At 45.5% G+C, this 14,662-nt stretch overlaps 2 protein-coding genes across 2 annotated transcripts; both read right to left on the reverse strand.

Moving 5' to 3' along the window:
- Positions 1-261: 261 nt before the first annotated feature.
- On the reverse strand, positions 262-5,046 carry LOC135820411 (signal-induced proliferation-associated 1-like protein 1). The gene has a single exon (XM_065333622.1). The coding sequence runs from the start codon at positions 4,746-4,748 to the stop codon at positions 1,446-1,448; it is 3,303 nt and encodes a 1,100-aa protein (XP_065189694.1). The 5' UTR covers positions 4,749-5,046; the 3' UTR covers positions 262-1,445.
- Positions 5,047-9,886: 4,840 nt separating this feature from the next.
- On the reverse strand, positions 9,887-14,498 carry LOC135820443 (small ribosomal subunit protein eS17-like). Its single transcript, XM_065333625.1, has 5 exons — positions 14,377-14,498; positions 14,147-14,298; positions 11,976-12,081; positions 10,732-10,797; positions 9,887-9,993 (listed from the first exon to the last, which is right to left on the reverse strand). The coding sequence occupies exons 1-5, from the start codon at positions 14,377-14,379 to the stop codon at positions 9,907-9,909; spliced, it is 414 nt and encodes a 137-aa protein (XP_065189697.1). The 5' UTR covers positions 14,380-14,498; the 3' UTR covers positions 9,887-9,906.
- Between the last annotated feature and the right edge of the window lie 164 nt (positions 14,499-14,662).

A 14,662-nucleotide genomic window follows, 5' to 3' on the forward strand; every position in this document is an offset into this window, starting at 1 on the left:
CAGGGAGTAGTACAATACCGGGTAGTTTCATTATACATACCATATTTTATCATCAATTGTCAGCATATGCAAGTTACTGGTTCAGTGGCATCGCGATTGCCATGCATTTCAAGGGGCCATAATTGCCCATAAACCTGACTTACTTGCTTCGCATCAGGGTATAATTTCTTGTTCCAAACCAATGGCAGGCATTCAGAAGGCCGTCGCAAGCACACACACACACAGACACGTGCAGTCATCCAGCGTAGTGACAGGGCACACTGAATGGCGGCGAAGCCATGCCGACGCACCGCACACCGTCGTCATTAACTACAAAGTACAAGTAGTCCTATGAAAGCAATTGCATCAACTAATGTCGCTGTATGGGGAAATGAATGTGTGGAAGTATGGCAGCATGACAGTTCAGCTTGTGGCAAGGGAAGAAACCCGACCAAAGGAACAGAACATAAAGTAGAGAAGTGCAATTTCGCTAAAAGAGACGCATGTGAAGGCTGAAAACAGGCTGCAGCAAAACGAGATGAGATGAGAGAAAGTGAGAGAGAGAGAGAGAGAGAGAGAGAGAGAGAGAGAGAGAGAGAGAGAGAGAGAGAGAGAGAGAGAGAGAGAGAGAGAGAGAGAGAGAGAGAGAGAGAGAGAGAGAGAGAGAGAGAGAGAGAGAGAGAAGAAAGAGAGAGAGAGAGAGAGAGAGAGAGAGAGAGAGAGAGAGAGAGAGAGACCGGCCAATATCACTGGATGATAGATGCTGCGCTGTTACTTAACAATAAAGTACTGGTAATAAGACAACATCAGCATTAGGAAACTGACAATAGTTCATGTGACATAATCTGTGCTGGCTTCAAATAAGAACCACATTGAAAATCCTTGTACGGCCTCATACTTCCAACAAACAGAAAAGATCAGAGGGAGGCAGATGCGATTTTAGAGAAGAGATCATTTGTAAAATAGGTACTCTTGCTACAGCCTGTCGACTGTTGAAAAGTCATCTACGTCAAAAGAGAGAACGACCTAGTGCTGTTTGCGGAAACAGCATCCACTAAGGACTACTACTAACAGTATATACATAACGCACACCAGTGTGCGCTACACGAAAACAAGTTGGAGCGGCAAATCAGCTGGACATGTACTTGCTACAGAACAGGTACGAGAATATGGCAGCGACCCTGTTTCTGCGGCCAAGAAAAACAAAACAAGACAGCAGGTTATATAATGCAGCGGGAAGATAAAATACTAACATACTGATGTCTAGGAGCAAGGGAACAAAGCATATCCAAGTCAGTCTATCAAACCTCAGATAGGGGTGAGTATACACAGGGTCTTCAGACCACCTCAACAATATTACATTCTCTTCTCGTACTAGAACAAGAAGAGATGGGGACTCACACATGAGCTTGAAAAAATGATAAAACCAAGATAGATCATCAAGTGTGCATAGCGGAAGCACAATGCTAGCTGTTACTCGCTACACCAGGGTCAGTGCGCATCTTCTCCACAACACGCACCAGGCTGCTGTTTTCTTTACGCAGCGCTGCAAGCTTGTGCTGACAACGCAGCAGCTCAGATTGCGTGCGAACTAATGCTTGCCGTAGCTGATCAGCCGATGCATTCTCTGGTACATCAAAGAGTGATGTAGAAGGGTTGCAATCACTATCATTTGCATCCACAGACTCATCACTAGTACCGGTGTCTCCTGATCGAATTCCATTGGTATGCAGTGGATCTTCACCAGATTGAGACGACTGTGTAGCCGTTCGCACGCGACGCCCAGAAGGATATGACGGCAATCGGTGAAAAGGCGGTGACATGGAAGAGGTGTCAGGAGGAGAGCCGACCTGCTGATCTGATTGCCAATTAGCCCGATACTCAGCACCACGATCTGTTGCTGTCTTTCCAGCCACGGACGCCGCCAGAGATGCTTTCGCCTTTGCCACAATACCTTTGAACATAGGACTTTGGACGTCGCTAACGGAGTACGGAGTTACTGAGAGCGCTTGTGATCCGGTACGTTCACCAAGCTGCCTGGTACGGCCACGCACATCTGAGAGTCGCAGCTCACTGCCCCTCGATATGTTACTTACAGGCAGACTGGCATTGGTAGGTGTTTCTGGCGGAGAAAGTGCAGGTTTGAAGCAGTCTGAGTGGCGCCGGGGCGGTTTTTCGGGCGCTAGCGAGGGAGAGCCAGGGCCAAGAGATCTGGGAGAGCCAAGTGGAGAACGGATCGGTGTCTCTGGAGACACATCCAGTAACTCGCTGACTGACTGAGCCGGCGACAGATGGCCGGGTGAAGCCTTTGGTGCGGGTGTGGATGCAATGATCATTCCTTGAGAGCTGAATCGCTGGGGGGTCCTCGCAGCATTGTGCGGATGTGAATCTTCAAGAGAAGAGGGCCGCCCATACCGCTGACGACCACTAGATGGAAACGGGGGCACAAGCAAAAGCGTGACAGACTTCTCACGCAGCTGGCTGACGAGGTCTTGACGCAACTTTCCACACAGCGGCTTACCATTGATCTCGAGTACCCTGGAGTTCTGCCGGACACCGCATTTCCAAGCGACACCATACGGATCCACCTCCCCGATTGTTCCGCCACCCAGTAAGATGAAACCAAGATGATTGTTGGTCGAGCGTTGCAGGATAATCTCTTGGCAAAGAGAACCATCAGAAAACTGTGCAAGCCGAGACGCAATATCTTGTACCTCGCTCACAGAGCCTTCCTCGTCACAGATGAGGTTAAACTGCAAGCATTCACCAATGCCATAGTAGATGCACATCCTTCCAGTATCAATACTCATCGTCCAGCCAATCACCGAATCCACAGGAATGAACAGGTAGAGCCGCTGCGTCTTCTCGCGTAGCACACAGAGAAAACGCGACGATATGCAGAGTAGGTACTCTTCAGGCCGAGCCTCTGTGCCATTGTCCCAGCATGTAACTTGAACAGGCCAAGCAATACCACCGAGCAAACGGCTATCACCAGCTGGCGCTTGTCGAAGCGGTGCTGCACTGGACTTGCCACGCTTGCCCTTGAACGCATGAGTGATACGGCCCCAAGCATGCGATACATTCTGCGGGTCGAGCAGCTGCATGGTAGAGTAGTTGTTGACAAGATCGACAAGCCAGTCATGCCGAGTACGCATTGCCATCGTCAAGAACTTGGCCGAGCGATGCGCCGCATTCTCCATGTTCACAAGCTTGGCAAGAACAAACTCGCGCAGCTCTGGCCCAAGTGCAAACACAGGATTGGGCGGAATGGCCGGAGGCGTATGGGGAATGGAGCTGGACTGGGTGACAGCCACCTGGAACATCGGGCCAGATGTTGATGTTTCCAAACCGGGCATATGTCGCACAATGATGAAAACATGCTGAAACTGAGAGCGGATGACGGTGGGTGAAAACGGCTCAGCATCACTCTCCTGAAAGACGACAGTCAAGATGTCGTTACCGATATGGCGCTTGCGAAGAAGCTGTTGCTTTTTGCCATCCGTGTACGGAAGCAGCGTGGAAACATGGAACATGAGCTCATTACCACAGTATTCCGTGTACACAGAGTGAGTTCCCGTTGTATCGTTCTTGTTGTCTAACTGTGCACGGTAGCGTGTGAAGCCTTTCAATTCTACCATCGTACCGAGACATTCCAAGAAGCTTTTAAATAGCGATGAGCCGTTGATGTTGTTGTACATATCTTCTTCCGTACTCTGGCCAGAATCGCAGTACATTACTCCAGCTTTCACCTGCCTGCAGATGTTCTGCTCGTCTAGCCGCATCAGTGAGTCATACACTTTCTGCTCCGCACGTGCCAAGCGCAGGCAGGGGAGCTGAATTGAGGGCAGTGCGTAGGAGATAACATCGCGTGCAGGTAGCGCAGTGGAGCCCACAGTCTGCACATTGACACTTGTCATTGACGGCCGAGGACGCAAATCAGGAACGCACTCTTCCAGCACAGCCACTCTGAGTGCCTCCAGGCGAGATGTTCGCACGATGATCCGGTACAGTGGGCAAATGTCCTCCGTCACTAAAGACTGGCAGTTATTTAGCACGGGGGAGGAAAGAGAAGAGAGTGGTTCGGTGAAGGCAAACGCACCTCTCCCACCAGCTAAAGCAGTTGGGCTTGAATTGCCACTCGTATCCGGCATAATGAAATCACGCTTCACCGAGATGGCAACTGGTCCTAAGTTTTCGTCCATACCAAAGTAGTTTTGGTGCTCGTTGTCATAGAAAAATTGCCGATAGTAATATGCTCCCATGTCGGTGTGCTCTGATCGATATTTGAGTTCGCCTTCTTCAGCTGCAGTACTAGGCTGATGTAGCACGCTTACATTACAAGCACATTCACGTTCCCTATCTGCAGTATCCAGTAATTGGTGCTGTATTGGGGTTTCAAGCAGCACACCAGTGCATGACGCAGGCACGAAACATGATTTCTCCTTATTGCGGGCTTGAGAATGAACGTCATCCGTAGAACTTGAGTTGGTCCATCGAGCGTGATCTCTGAATCCATCCGTTGACTCACATGGTACACTCCCTATGTCAGTAACAAAATTGGCAGCCCGCACGACTAAGCCGTTTTCAGCTCCTGCTTTACTCTCATCGTACGACGAAGCAGCGGATGCACCAGTTTTCTCATTTGCTGATTTCGAATTGTCGATTGGGTCTGTCAGATTACATAACAACGATACGGCGTCGAAGTGAGCAATTCCTTTCACTTTGGATTTTCCAGCACGACCCGACCCACTGGGCGAGGAATCATCCATGACTCGTCTCAGTCTAACAAGATAATTATCACCTCATAAGCTCAAAGAGCAGAATTAAGTTAATTCTCACTGACACAAGCACACAAACATGATACGCCAGAGCGATGCGCTAGCTCGCTCCAAGGCATTTTCTCAGAGAACATGGATGCCCTGCCTTCAAACTATCCACAAGGCTGAGAGGAAACACTAAAATGCACGTATACAATGGCAACTGGCTTGCTGACCCTGTGGCTGTGTCGACGCCTTCGCCTGAGCAGCAACGCAAATTTTCTTTTCGAGTGAACAACTAACTCGGCATGCTTTTTGGGCTTGGCTTCCTACTGCAAGTCTGCATGCTGCGCTGCATGCACAGCTAGCTGTATGTAGGCTTGTACTTGCACTCTTGATACTACAGGTAGTACACTGTACAGTACTACTTGAGATCTACGCATCGCGCCTGTACGCGCGGCACGCGGTCGTTTGGCAGTTGTATGCAGGAAGTCGTAAAATACCGGTATTTTACGACTCCCTGGTTGTATGTATTGAATTATTTTGTAGTCTGTAGATCTACCCAGGGAGTAGTACAATACCTACTCCCTGGATCTACCCATCACTGCATCAGACCAAGAGTACATAATTATGACTCTTGATCAGACCGATCCGGCCGAGTGCGTTGTACACACTCACGTGACTCAGTGCAGTATTCAGTCAGTACGAGCAGATCTACGACGCGTCGACGAGAGATCGACATGGGCAAAAGTCCTATACATGTATACACTGTATAGGATTTGAAAATGCGTGACCTTTATGCCGTTGTTATTGGTCATCGTGAGTCATTCATGACCCATAATAAGAGCATAATGGTTTTATTAGAAGCTGTAAATAATGTTTGAGGCATTATTATTATTATTATTATTATTATTATTATCAAATTTTTGATAGGGCAATCCCCACAGGCCTAAGGCCTTCTTACAGGGTACCCTAGAAATGAAAGTACTGAATTACGGAATAGATGCAGGCATGAATGTTTACTTTTTAGATTCATAGCTAGCTAGGACATCATGAATACCCATTTTGAGCAAGGATTGGAATTTTGAGCAGCATTGTTCAGCTGGTGTCATGGGAAGGACTGAAGCAGTGAATGTGCAAAAGAACATTACAGGTGTGGCACGGGGTGGTTTCATGACGACATATCGCACATGCCGTCGTGAAACTACCAATTTTAAGGATAAAACAAGGTCCAGTAAAATCTCAAATCCTATATATAGGATTCGAAAAATAGGGCACAGCCTCACAGGCCTTAGAAATATTGCGCAAGGAGATGAGCCTTAGATGTTAGTATTTGAAAAAAATATCTTATTCAACTCTCCATATCGACTAAGACCTTACGCGGAAGAATTGGTCACATACGTTTCCCTATGCTCATGCCACACCCATTTTGAGTTGAAAAATATGACCAAAATCCTATATAATAATTATAGGATTTAGCAAATTAAGAGATATCAGTTTAGTCTTTAGAATCAACTCGTAAAAACTCCAAGTCAATCTCCCATTGACACAAACCTCGTTTATTCAACATAATCATATCCTATCCAATAAAAACAGTTCATAAAAACAGCTTTTTAGGATCGGACCCAGTCCGCATAACCAAGAGAGCTAGCTCCCTTGGCTGCTGTTGGAATATGCAAGAATGGGCCTTCCAGATAAGGTCTAACAAGGAGAAGTGGCTATAGTCGCTGCTACCACTAGATATGGCATGTTCTCCATTTCTTTCCTTGGCGCTGATAGGTGGAATTCTCTGCCTGTCTCGTGTCGTCAGGTTGAGCATCTATCCGTTTTTGTTTCGCTCTGTAAAGAGCACTTAGGGTTCCCTGTAACAAGACGGCAACGTCTGTAGGGCCTTCCCTATCAAAATAATAAATTCTACTACTACTACTACTACTACTACTATAGTTTATGAAATGAACACCGGTAACCATGGAGACAGGCCACACTCTCATTATAGATTCTGGTTATAAATAGACCGAATAAGGAAAATGATCTGATAGCCTATGAAGGGTAAAAGAAATTGAACCAATGACAACAAATACTCGTCCAGCACACGAGTTGTCATAGCAACACAAATAACAGCTGTCCACTAATTTTGTTGTTGGAGATTGAGTAGGAGTTTTTACTGGTTGATTCTAAATACAATAAATGCTCCGGCCTTGGGTTTATGACCAATAAAAACTAATTATAAAAACCTCGGGGGACCTCGGTTTTTATAATAGTTTTTATTGGTCATAAACCCTCGGCCTCCTCATTTATTGTATACATATGAGCTAGAAAAAAAGAAAGGAAGTCAGATCATAAACGTTTGTTGCATGCATGCAATACATTTCGTTCCGCGACACCCTTACTGCCTTCCCCAGATTAGCGAGAATGGTCATGTAGCTACCTACACTAACGTTACCTTATTAATGCGATTAATAGTATAAGTGAAGCGGACATTACAAAATGATGAATGAGAATACATGTATCTAAAATGGTTGTTCCTAATCGATTTTCTTGAGACTATCATCAGGGAAAAATCGTCTCACAATAGAGGCTATACGGAGAAACAAACTACTTATAGGTTATACCGTTATAGGATAGTGGGCAGTATACAAGGTGAGGTGTGAAAAGAAAAAATAAAGTGGGAGAGAAGACGAAAGAAATTAGAAGACAAGATGTGAGAGTGTTCCGACGGTGTGAGCTACTACAAAAGGTGAGTGAAATGAAGGCGTGGAAGCAGGTGCTGTTTTGTGCCGTGCTCGTAGGTTTCGTGAACTTAAGGTATTAGAAGCTGTTTTCATCCGTAAACACAATCCTAATCTATGCATTCAGAAAGAAAATGTCACAAAACTGAGACTCTTCACCTAGCATTCACACACGTATTCATTCGCATGCACCTACACCTCACAGTTCCTCACTCTATCACATTCACCTGCTTCCACGCCTTCATTTTCTAGTACATAAGTCCCCCCCCCCCCCCCCGGCCCTACTCTTGTATGTGTACCAAGGAGCATGTAATACTCTTGCTTGTACTCGGGTGTACATCGTAACTGAACTTGCAAATCAAACAGGACGAAGTGCTAATACAAACAGCAAAACATTTCAGTGTGGCAGACTAACACTAATGGCCAAGCTTTGCTACGCCAAACAAGACATGTTTACTCAAACAATTATTTCAACATAATAACACTATGATTCGGACCATGGTGTGACGGCCATGGATGGAGGTTCCTCCTCGGATCCTTTACAACAGTCTGCCACACACAGCACCAATAGTGTAATCTCCTTTTGATGGACACGATGCATGGCGAGCTGCCTTCATTCCATCATGTGGCTACATTCGTGCCACGCTATGCTGAACCATTTTAAAAACACCACAACTACCCTGTAGTTTGGAACCAACTTGTGTTGTGTTCAGTTGACCGAATCAAGTAAAACCGGGTGTGCTGGTACAAGATATTGCGGATTTTTGGTGCAGGAGTACAGGCTGTTACCAAGAGACCCTGCAAGAGTGTGCAACTATCGCATACTAGGGCTGAGTTCGTTTTCAGCTACCTGGTAGAGTAGAGCAGAGTCACTCTACCGATAGAGGTAGATGGTAAAGATAAGTGCACGAACGCTGTTCTAGTAGTTTACACGATATGTGCGTGAAATATTTCTCTTCTGTATGGAGTTGTGTACAAATCCTTGATCTTGCGGAAAATCCCGTAGCTCTACCAATTTCTACTGGCTTCTACCAACTTTTTCCTGGTAGAGGAAAGTAGAATCTACCTTTTGAGTAGAAAAAATGACCATCTCTACCGAAAGAAGTAGTTTCTACCCAAACCTGTAGATCAAAAACGAACCCAGAGTGTGCAGCTTGGGGCATTTTCTACTATGGGTGTCTGCAAGAGTACATGTACTCTTGGTGTCTGTCACGGCGGAATTCCGTGATTACATCATATTCGGCGCAGATCCGAGACGAGAAGTGGCGTAGTGCGTACAACTGAAAGAGACCTGCTTGAATCCTGCTTGTACGCACTACATCACTAAAATGTAATCACGGAATTTCGCCATGACAGCGACCCATTAGAGCTGCACGTTCTGGTTTTCATGTACTCTTGTGCATACTCTGCTGTCCCGACGGTTGACCTCATTTTCATGATGCGATGCCCTTGTGTATTGCACCAGTGATTCACGACATAATATGTGTACATTTGTGAACGCATCGTGCGTTTTTCTTTGCACTAAGGCTGTCAAAAAGTGAAACTGCTCGGTCTACGACTGTGTAGTACATTTTCAACAGCATACACTATCTTCTCGTACATTCCCATGAATAACGCGGGATTTATGCGAAATCTCACGAAAACGCGGATGATAGCCAATACAGTAGAGTCGCGCGCTGAAGAACGTGGAGCCCAAGAACGTCCAGCCTGAAATTCTAAGAACGCCACAGCCTAAAGCTAAGAACGGCAGTGTTGGTTTTCTGGCCGCTTCTGAGATACATATGATCCAGGACGGATTGTTTCTAAGAACGCAGCCAGATTGCTGACAAAATAAGAACGTCCCAGGCTAAACCCCTTGGAAACAACGTTCTTGGGCGCCCAACTCTACTGTAACGCGGAAAATTGCGCGTCCGCGGAATCCTGTGGGGACAGTAAATTTGCACCCCAATCCAATTACGGAGCACCTACGCTATCAGAGCCCTATCTACATACTCTCCGTAGACAACTTTCCGTAGTGCGGAACCTCTCTATTTTCAACTTCATTGGGTGCTAAAAATGGGCTGGGAACGTACAACGGGAACACCACGCGATGTGATCTGAGTTTTCTCCATCGGCAGACAAATAGAAAGAGTACGATAAAGGTGAGTTTGCATATTGCGTGAATGGCCTATACACTCTTTGGACTAAATTCGAAATGACCAGAGACACTTTGTCAACCAAAAATCGCTGCAGGCTCGTTCTCCCAAAGATGCACTCTGGTTTCTCATATTTGTCATACTGACAAGCCCCATCAGCCAAATGACCGCCTGCCCAGGGCAAACAAGCAGGACAAAATCCAGTTGTGCGTAAAGACAGCACGCACCCACGATGCCAAGCACACAGTGTACGAGCACACGCACAACAAGCACAAGCAAAAGGAGGTCATGTATAAAACATGTATTTTACGCTCTCTGCTGACGACCGTACGGACGGTTATTAGATTCGTTCTGAGAAGCTGATACGACCTGGAGGTTGGGGATGTTGAAGTCCTAGAAACAAGAAGAAACAAAAAAGTGCATAAATAGATCACAGCTACATAGATGCGAGCACCAGCACTGAGATGATCTTTCAAACAGTAGCTATCATTTTCAAGAGCAAACACCAGCAAAAAACGTGATTGCGCACATGTCCCGCCACCACAGACAGAAGCATGGCAGTCAAGTAGAGTCCTGCTCAATGAAATCCCATCAAGTGAGTCAAGCGCGCACTGGGCTCTGTGCAGCCCTAGACCTGCAAAGACTGGGATGTGAACTGGTGCAAACTCGACTCACACAATCAGATTTCATTGAGCACCAGTGTGAACTGCAAAAGTCCCATAGGAGAAAACAAGCTTGAGCAATGTAATGAATAACTAGCCGCTGCATCCAAAGCATGGTGTCTGATCGGAGCTGCACCAGCTGTGGAATTTTCCACAGCTACAGCACACAGCAAAGCAGCACCAATCAGTTACTGTAAGCCTGATACAATGCCAACTGATCACACGTAAATAAACGTCACGGCTGGTTCAGAGGCAGGCTGCCACGGAAATATCAAAATACCCGGTAAAATTTGAACCAAAAAAAAACACAGCTAATGTGTGAGGCAAAGACAAGGCGGGATCTTCAACACAATTTGCAAGGCTCGACAAGACCCCAAAGAAATGCGAAAGATCACAACCCAGATTAGAAATAGTCATATGCTCGGCATTCACTGGCAACATCGCGTTCCTGCATAACAACACTGCTTACCAAGGTCTTCAACATGTCCTTGGTGTCAGCATCGATTTCAATGACTTCACCGTCCAAAGCAGAAACCTGGAGAGGCAAATGATCAAAAATAGGGGAGAATAATGAAATCCCAGCTTAGGCAATGTGAACCTTAGCATACACTGTACCTCAAAAGAGACACTAACCATCATTCTTCGGCGAGTGAGCTCACTCAATTATGTTTCTGAAGTCTATTTCTCAAAATGGAAGTCGTAACAATAGGATTTCGGCCTGGTTTTGCCCCTAAAGCACTGAATTGGGGAAAACCATCAAAATCCAGTCCATTTCACCACACTTGCAACAGTACACTGTGCAGTTCGAAACCCAGTTGAAGGACCTTTTCGGAAACTTTTCACATTTCGCAGCCCTACACCGTGTAAGATACAATCACAGAAATCACCAAATACGGAAGCTCGCCAGAGCCTGAAGTGTGGCATCGTAGCCCCGTGCAATGAAACCAGCAACTGCCAGCTACTTTCAAGGAAGCTGAGTAAAGACATGTGTACTGTTTGTTGGTATCTGTGAGAGTTGTACATAGTTTCGGCACTCTTCCTCAAAATGCAAAACAAATTGAGGGAGCCGAAAAAAACATTATTTAACTTGCTTTAACACATGGTAAAAGGTGGTGATGCTTGTTTCGAGACACACGCCTCCAAATGCATTGCTAAGACAGTTACTGTAGAACGGGTAATTTTAGCGTTTTCCCATTGTCAACCGGTTAGCGACGTTTTATTTTAGATAGTTGCAGCGATTTTACTCATGGATCACCAGTCTCAACAGATCAGTGACTTGAAACTTTGGCGAAAATGAGTCGATCGCTAAATTCGCTAGGGTTTTTACGTCGCTAAAATTACCCGTTCTACAGTATATCGCCACTTTATAGTCTCGCCTTCTCCAGAGCAAAGGAATCCATTACAATGGAAAGGACAATTCACAATATCGCGTTTTGCGATGCGACGTGCACCACTTACAATAAGGAAGTGCTTATTGCGTACTATCACAAGACCAATGCTGCATACATTGACCTATGAGTAAAGTTTACTAGACTGGGTGCGTGTGCAGTGCATTTAGATGTAGCAGAAACCTTAAAGATTGTGATTGCGCGACGCGATCACATGTGTCATGCATCGCCAAAGTGTAATTGTGAATCATGCTCAATGCTTGTGTACACTATCGCTACATTCCATAATAATATCATAGAAGCCTAAACACTAGTGTCACTTTACCTCTGGAACGTAGTTGTCACGGCGCTCACGCTCCTCTTCCTGGAGCTTGATGGAGATTCCACGGACGGGTCCCTTTTGGATGCGCTTCATCAAATGGGTGACAAACCTGCAAATGGTGCATCGCCAAACAAATCAGTTAAACTGGGGAAAAAACTGGCCAGAGTGCATTGAAGACGATGTCAGTTACTGTTAACCCTTTGAGGTGCCACTTAACGCGTGAAAATGCGCAATTGCAGTTCACTCCACCATTTCCATCATAACTTACGTTCTGTTTGCTTGATTTTGACAGTCTAGGGCTCTTTGAAACGCTCTTTCCGCTGCCAAGAGAATGACGCCACGCTCAACTCCGTGGGTGCCACAAAGCCTGCTCCAGAGCGCAGGGAATCGCCATAGGTCGGGCCTCGTGTTGAAAGAAATACTTCTAAATTTCATCCCAATGCCATTTCGCTGTCGTTTCTTGCACAGCTCTGGATTTTTTTGCATCTCAATCAGTAGTTTCGACGTCATTACACCCGCACGTCATCAGCTGGCTGCACACCACGTGATCCACGGGAAATCCCCGAAGCACGAGGCAAAAAAATGATTTTGAGACGTTTGAACAATTTAGTGCCGCGATCAAACTGTCGAGCGTCATATCTTTATCATCGTTTCTCCTATCGCAAAAGCGATTACACCATTGGAAAGCTTGGAGCTTCCTCTTTGATCTACATATTTCGATATTTGCAACAGGACAAAAATCGATGGAGTTACGACAGTTTTACGGTACGTACACAATATCAGTCGTTAATGACTGATGCACCGCTAAGGGTTAACCGGGAAACATTTCATGCCAGCTTTAGTTAGCGATTTGCGAGTACACCAAATTGCACCCGGATAGGTGTTCAAGTGAGGTCAATTTCATTAGTTTTGTTTACTACAGTGCTACGCTCTCCGTGGCTTGTTTTTGAAAATTCACTCATTGTGAAAATCGCATCCAAAGCATTGTGTCTGATCGGAGCTGCACCAGCTGTGGTATTTTCCACAGCTACAGCACACAGCAAAGCAGCACCAATTAGTTACTGTAAGCCTAATACAATGCCAACTGATCACACGTAAATAAACGTCACGGCTGGTTCAGAGGCAGGCTGTAATGTCACGGAGATACCAAAATACCAATGTTTTCCGGTTTAGAGGTAGTTAAATCATGCCTGGCGGTTTTTGATCTTTCTATATATTGTACAAACAAATTTTGGCCGGTGAGAAACGTTTGGCAGATCTCGAAATGAAACTTTGGCCAATTGGGGTTCAATCTAGCATCATTGAACTCTATGACAAACTTTGGCATGCGATTTACTTTGGCCGGTTGGCACCAAGCGGCAAAATCAGTGAAATCAGTTGATTTACAGTAATTAACACGCAGACAACTCTTGGATGCGATCGCCTATGGTGGTCGGTCCCTGAATAAGAGCAGTAGTTGTGTTGAAGTACACATCTGGACTTAGATAAGGGAGGCGCAATGCAACAGCGATGAAACTTTCTACATTCCTCACGATTCGAATGTGTCGACTTGGCCATTCGTGGCTTGCTTGATGCATCTCCCAAAGAGGGAAATAGCAAATACAATCCATCTCTACGACATTGTCCTAAGCACATGGATGCAACACCTCTGGCATAGTCGGCATGTACTTCTTGAACTCACATAATTCTCACCCAAATTTAGGGGGTTGAACTGTTGGCTGCCGTGAAATTAGTGTAAACCGAGATACCGGTAGTAGATACCGGTAGTACATTTTGGTTTTGCAGCAATCAACGCGAGACGGTTTATTATGTAACTTACTTGAAGTTTTTATCACTCAGTAATGCAACCCGCGCAATCAATGTGACAATTGCCTGAAGTAGGGTCTGTAATCCCTTTGAAATTTTCTATTGCATTTGGCACACTGATAGCAAGCATAAGGACATTTAAACTATGGCTACCCCAATGTCGGACCATCACCTGGGGTGCCAATAATGCTGAAAAACGGTGTGACAATTATTTTACTCAGTGAACAATTTATTTACTGGATATGGAATAATTTCCGAAAAAAATCGAAGCACTTTCAAAAATAAATTTAGTCGACTGATGACTCGCAGCAAACGATCTTAGTAGAAATATACTAGGGAAGCTACAATTATCTAGCAGAGAGACATACCCAGCGATCTTGTTGCGAAGACGCTTGCTTGGGATGATAGCGATCTCTTCACAGAGACGCTTGTTCGTGTGGAAATCAAGAGTACATCTCGGGTAGAATTTCTCGATGATAACACGAGAAGCTTTCTTCACGGTCTTCGTCCTTACCCGACCCTACATGACCAGATACACAGGATACTGTCACCAACATTGTCGTTTCTCCATTCCAATAAAACAACGCAAAATGCTCACCATCTTGAACGGCTGAAAAGAGAACGGAAGCTTTGCGCATGCGCAGTTTTACACCCTTGGGATTTTCCCAGTCATAAAGAAAGTAAAGGGTGATTTGAAGTGCTGTTGTTTCATTTCGCCTTTTCCACTCTTATCTGTCTGGCTGACGTGAAACTTACTTACGTTACATAATTACCATGATTCCCCAGTCCCTGTAGTAGTTGTGTACTAGCACCGGTATTCGCCGAGATAATTCGGTACACAATAATGTCTGTTTCGGTGGGTGTTCATGCCAGAACCGACAAGT

Source organism: Sycon ciliatum, chromosome 1 (assembly GCF_964019385.1).
Source record: "Sycon ciliatum chromosome 1, ocSycCili1.1, whole genome shotgun sequence".
In the NCBI taxonomy this organism is placed as follows: domain Eukaryota; kingdom Metazoa; phylum Porifera; class Calcarea; order Leucosolenida; family Sycettidae; genus Sycon; species Sycon ciliatum.

Coding starts and splice junctions, on each gene's coding strand:
- LOC135820443 (XM_065333625.1), bottom strand. Junction 12,082..14,146: donor CTTCGCAACAAGATCGCTGG/GTATGTCTCTCT, acceptor CACCATTTGCAG/GTTTGTCACCCATTTGATGA. Junction 10,798..11,975: donor GTGACAACTACGTTCCAGAG/GTAAAGTGACAC, acceptor TTGCCTCTCCAG/GTTTCTGCTTTGGACGGTGA.
- LOC135820411 (XM_065333622.1), bottom strand. CDS start 4,748: ATGGATGATTCCTCGCCCAGTGGGTCGGGTCGTGCTGGAAAATCCAAA.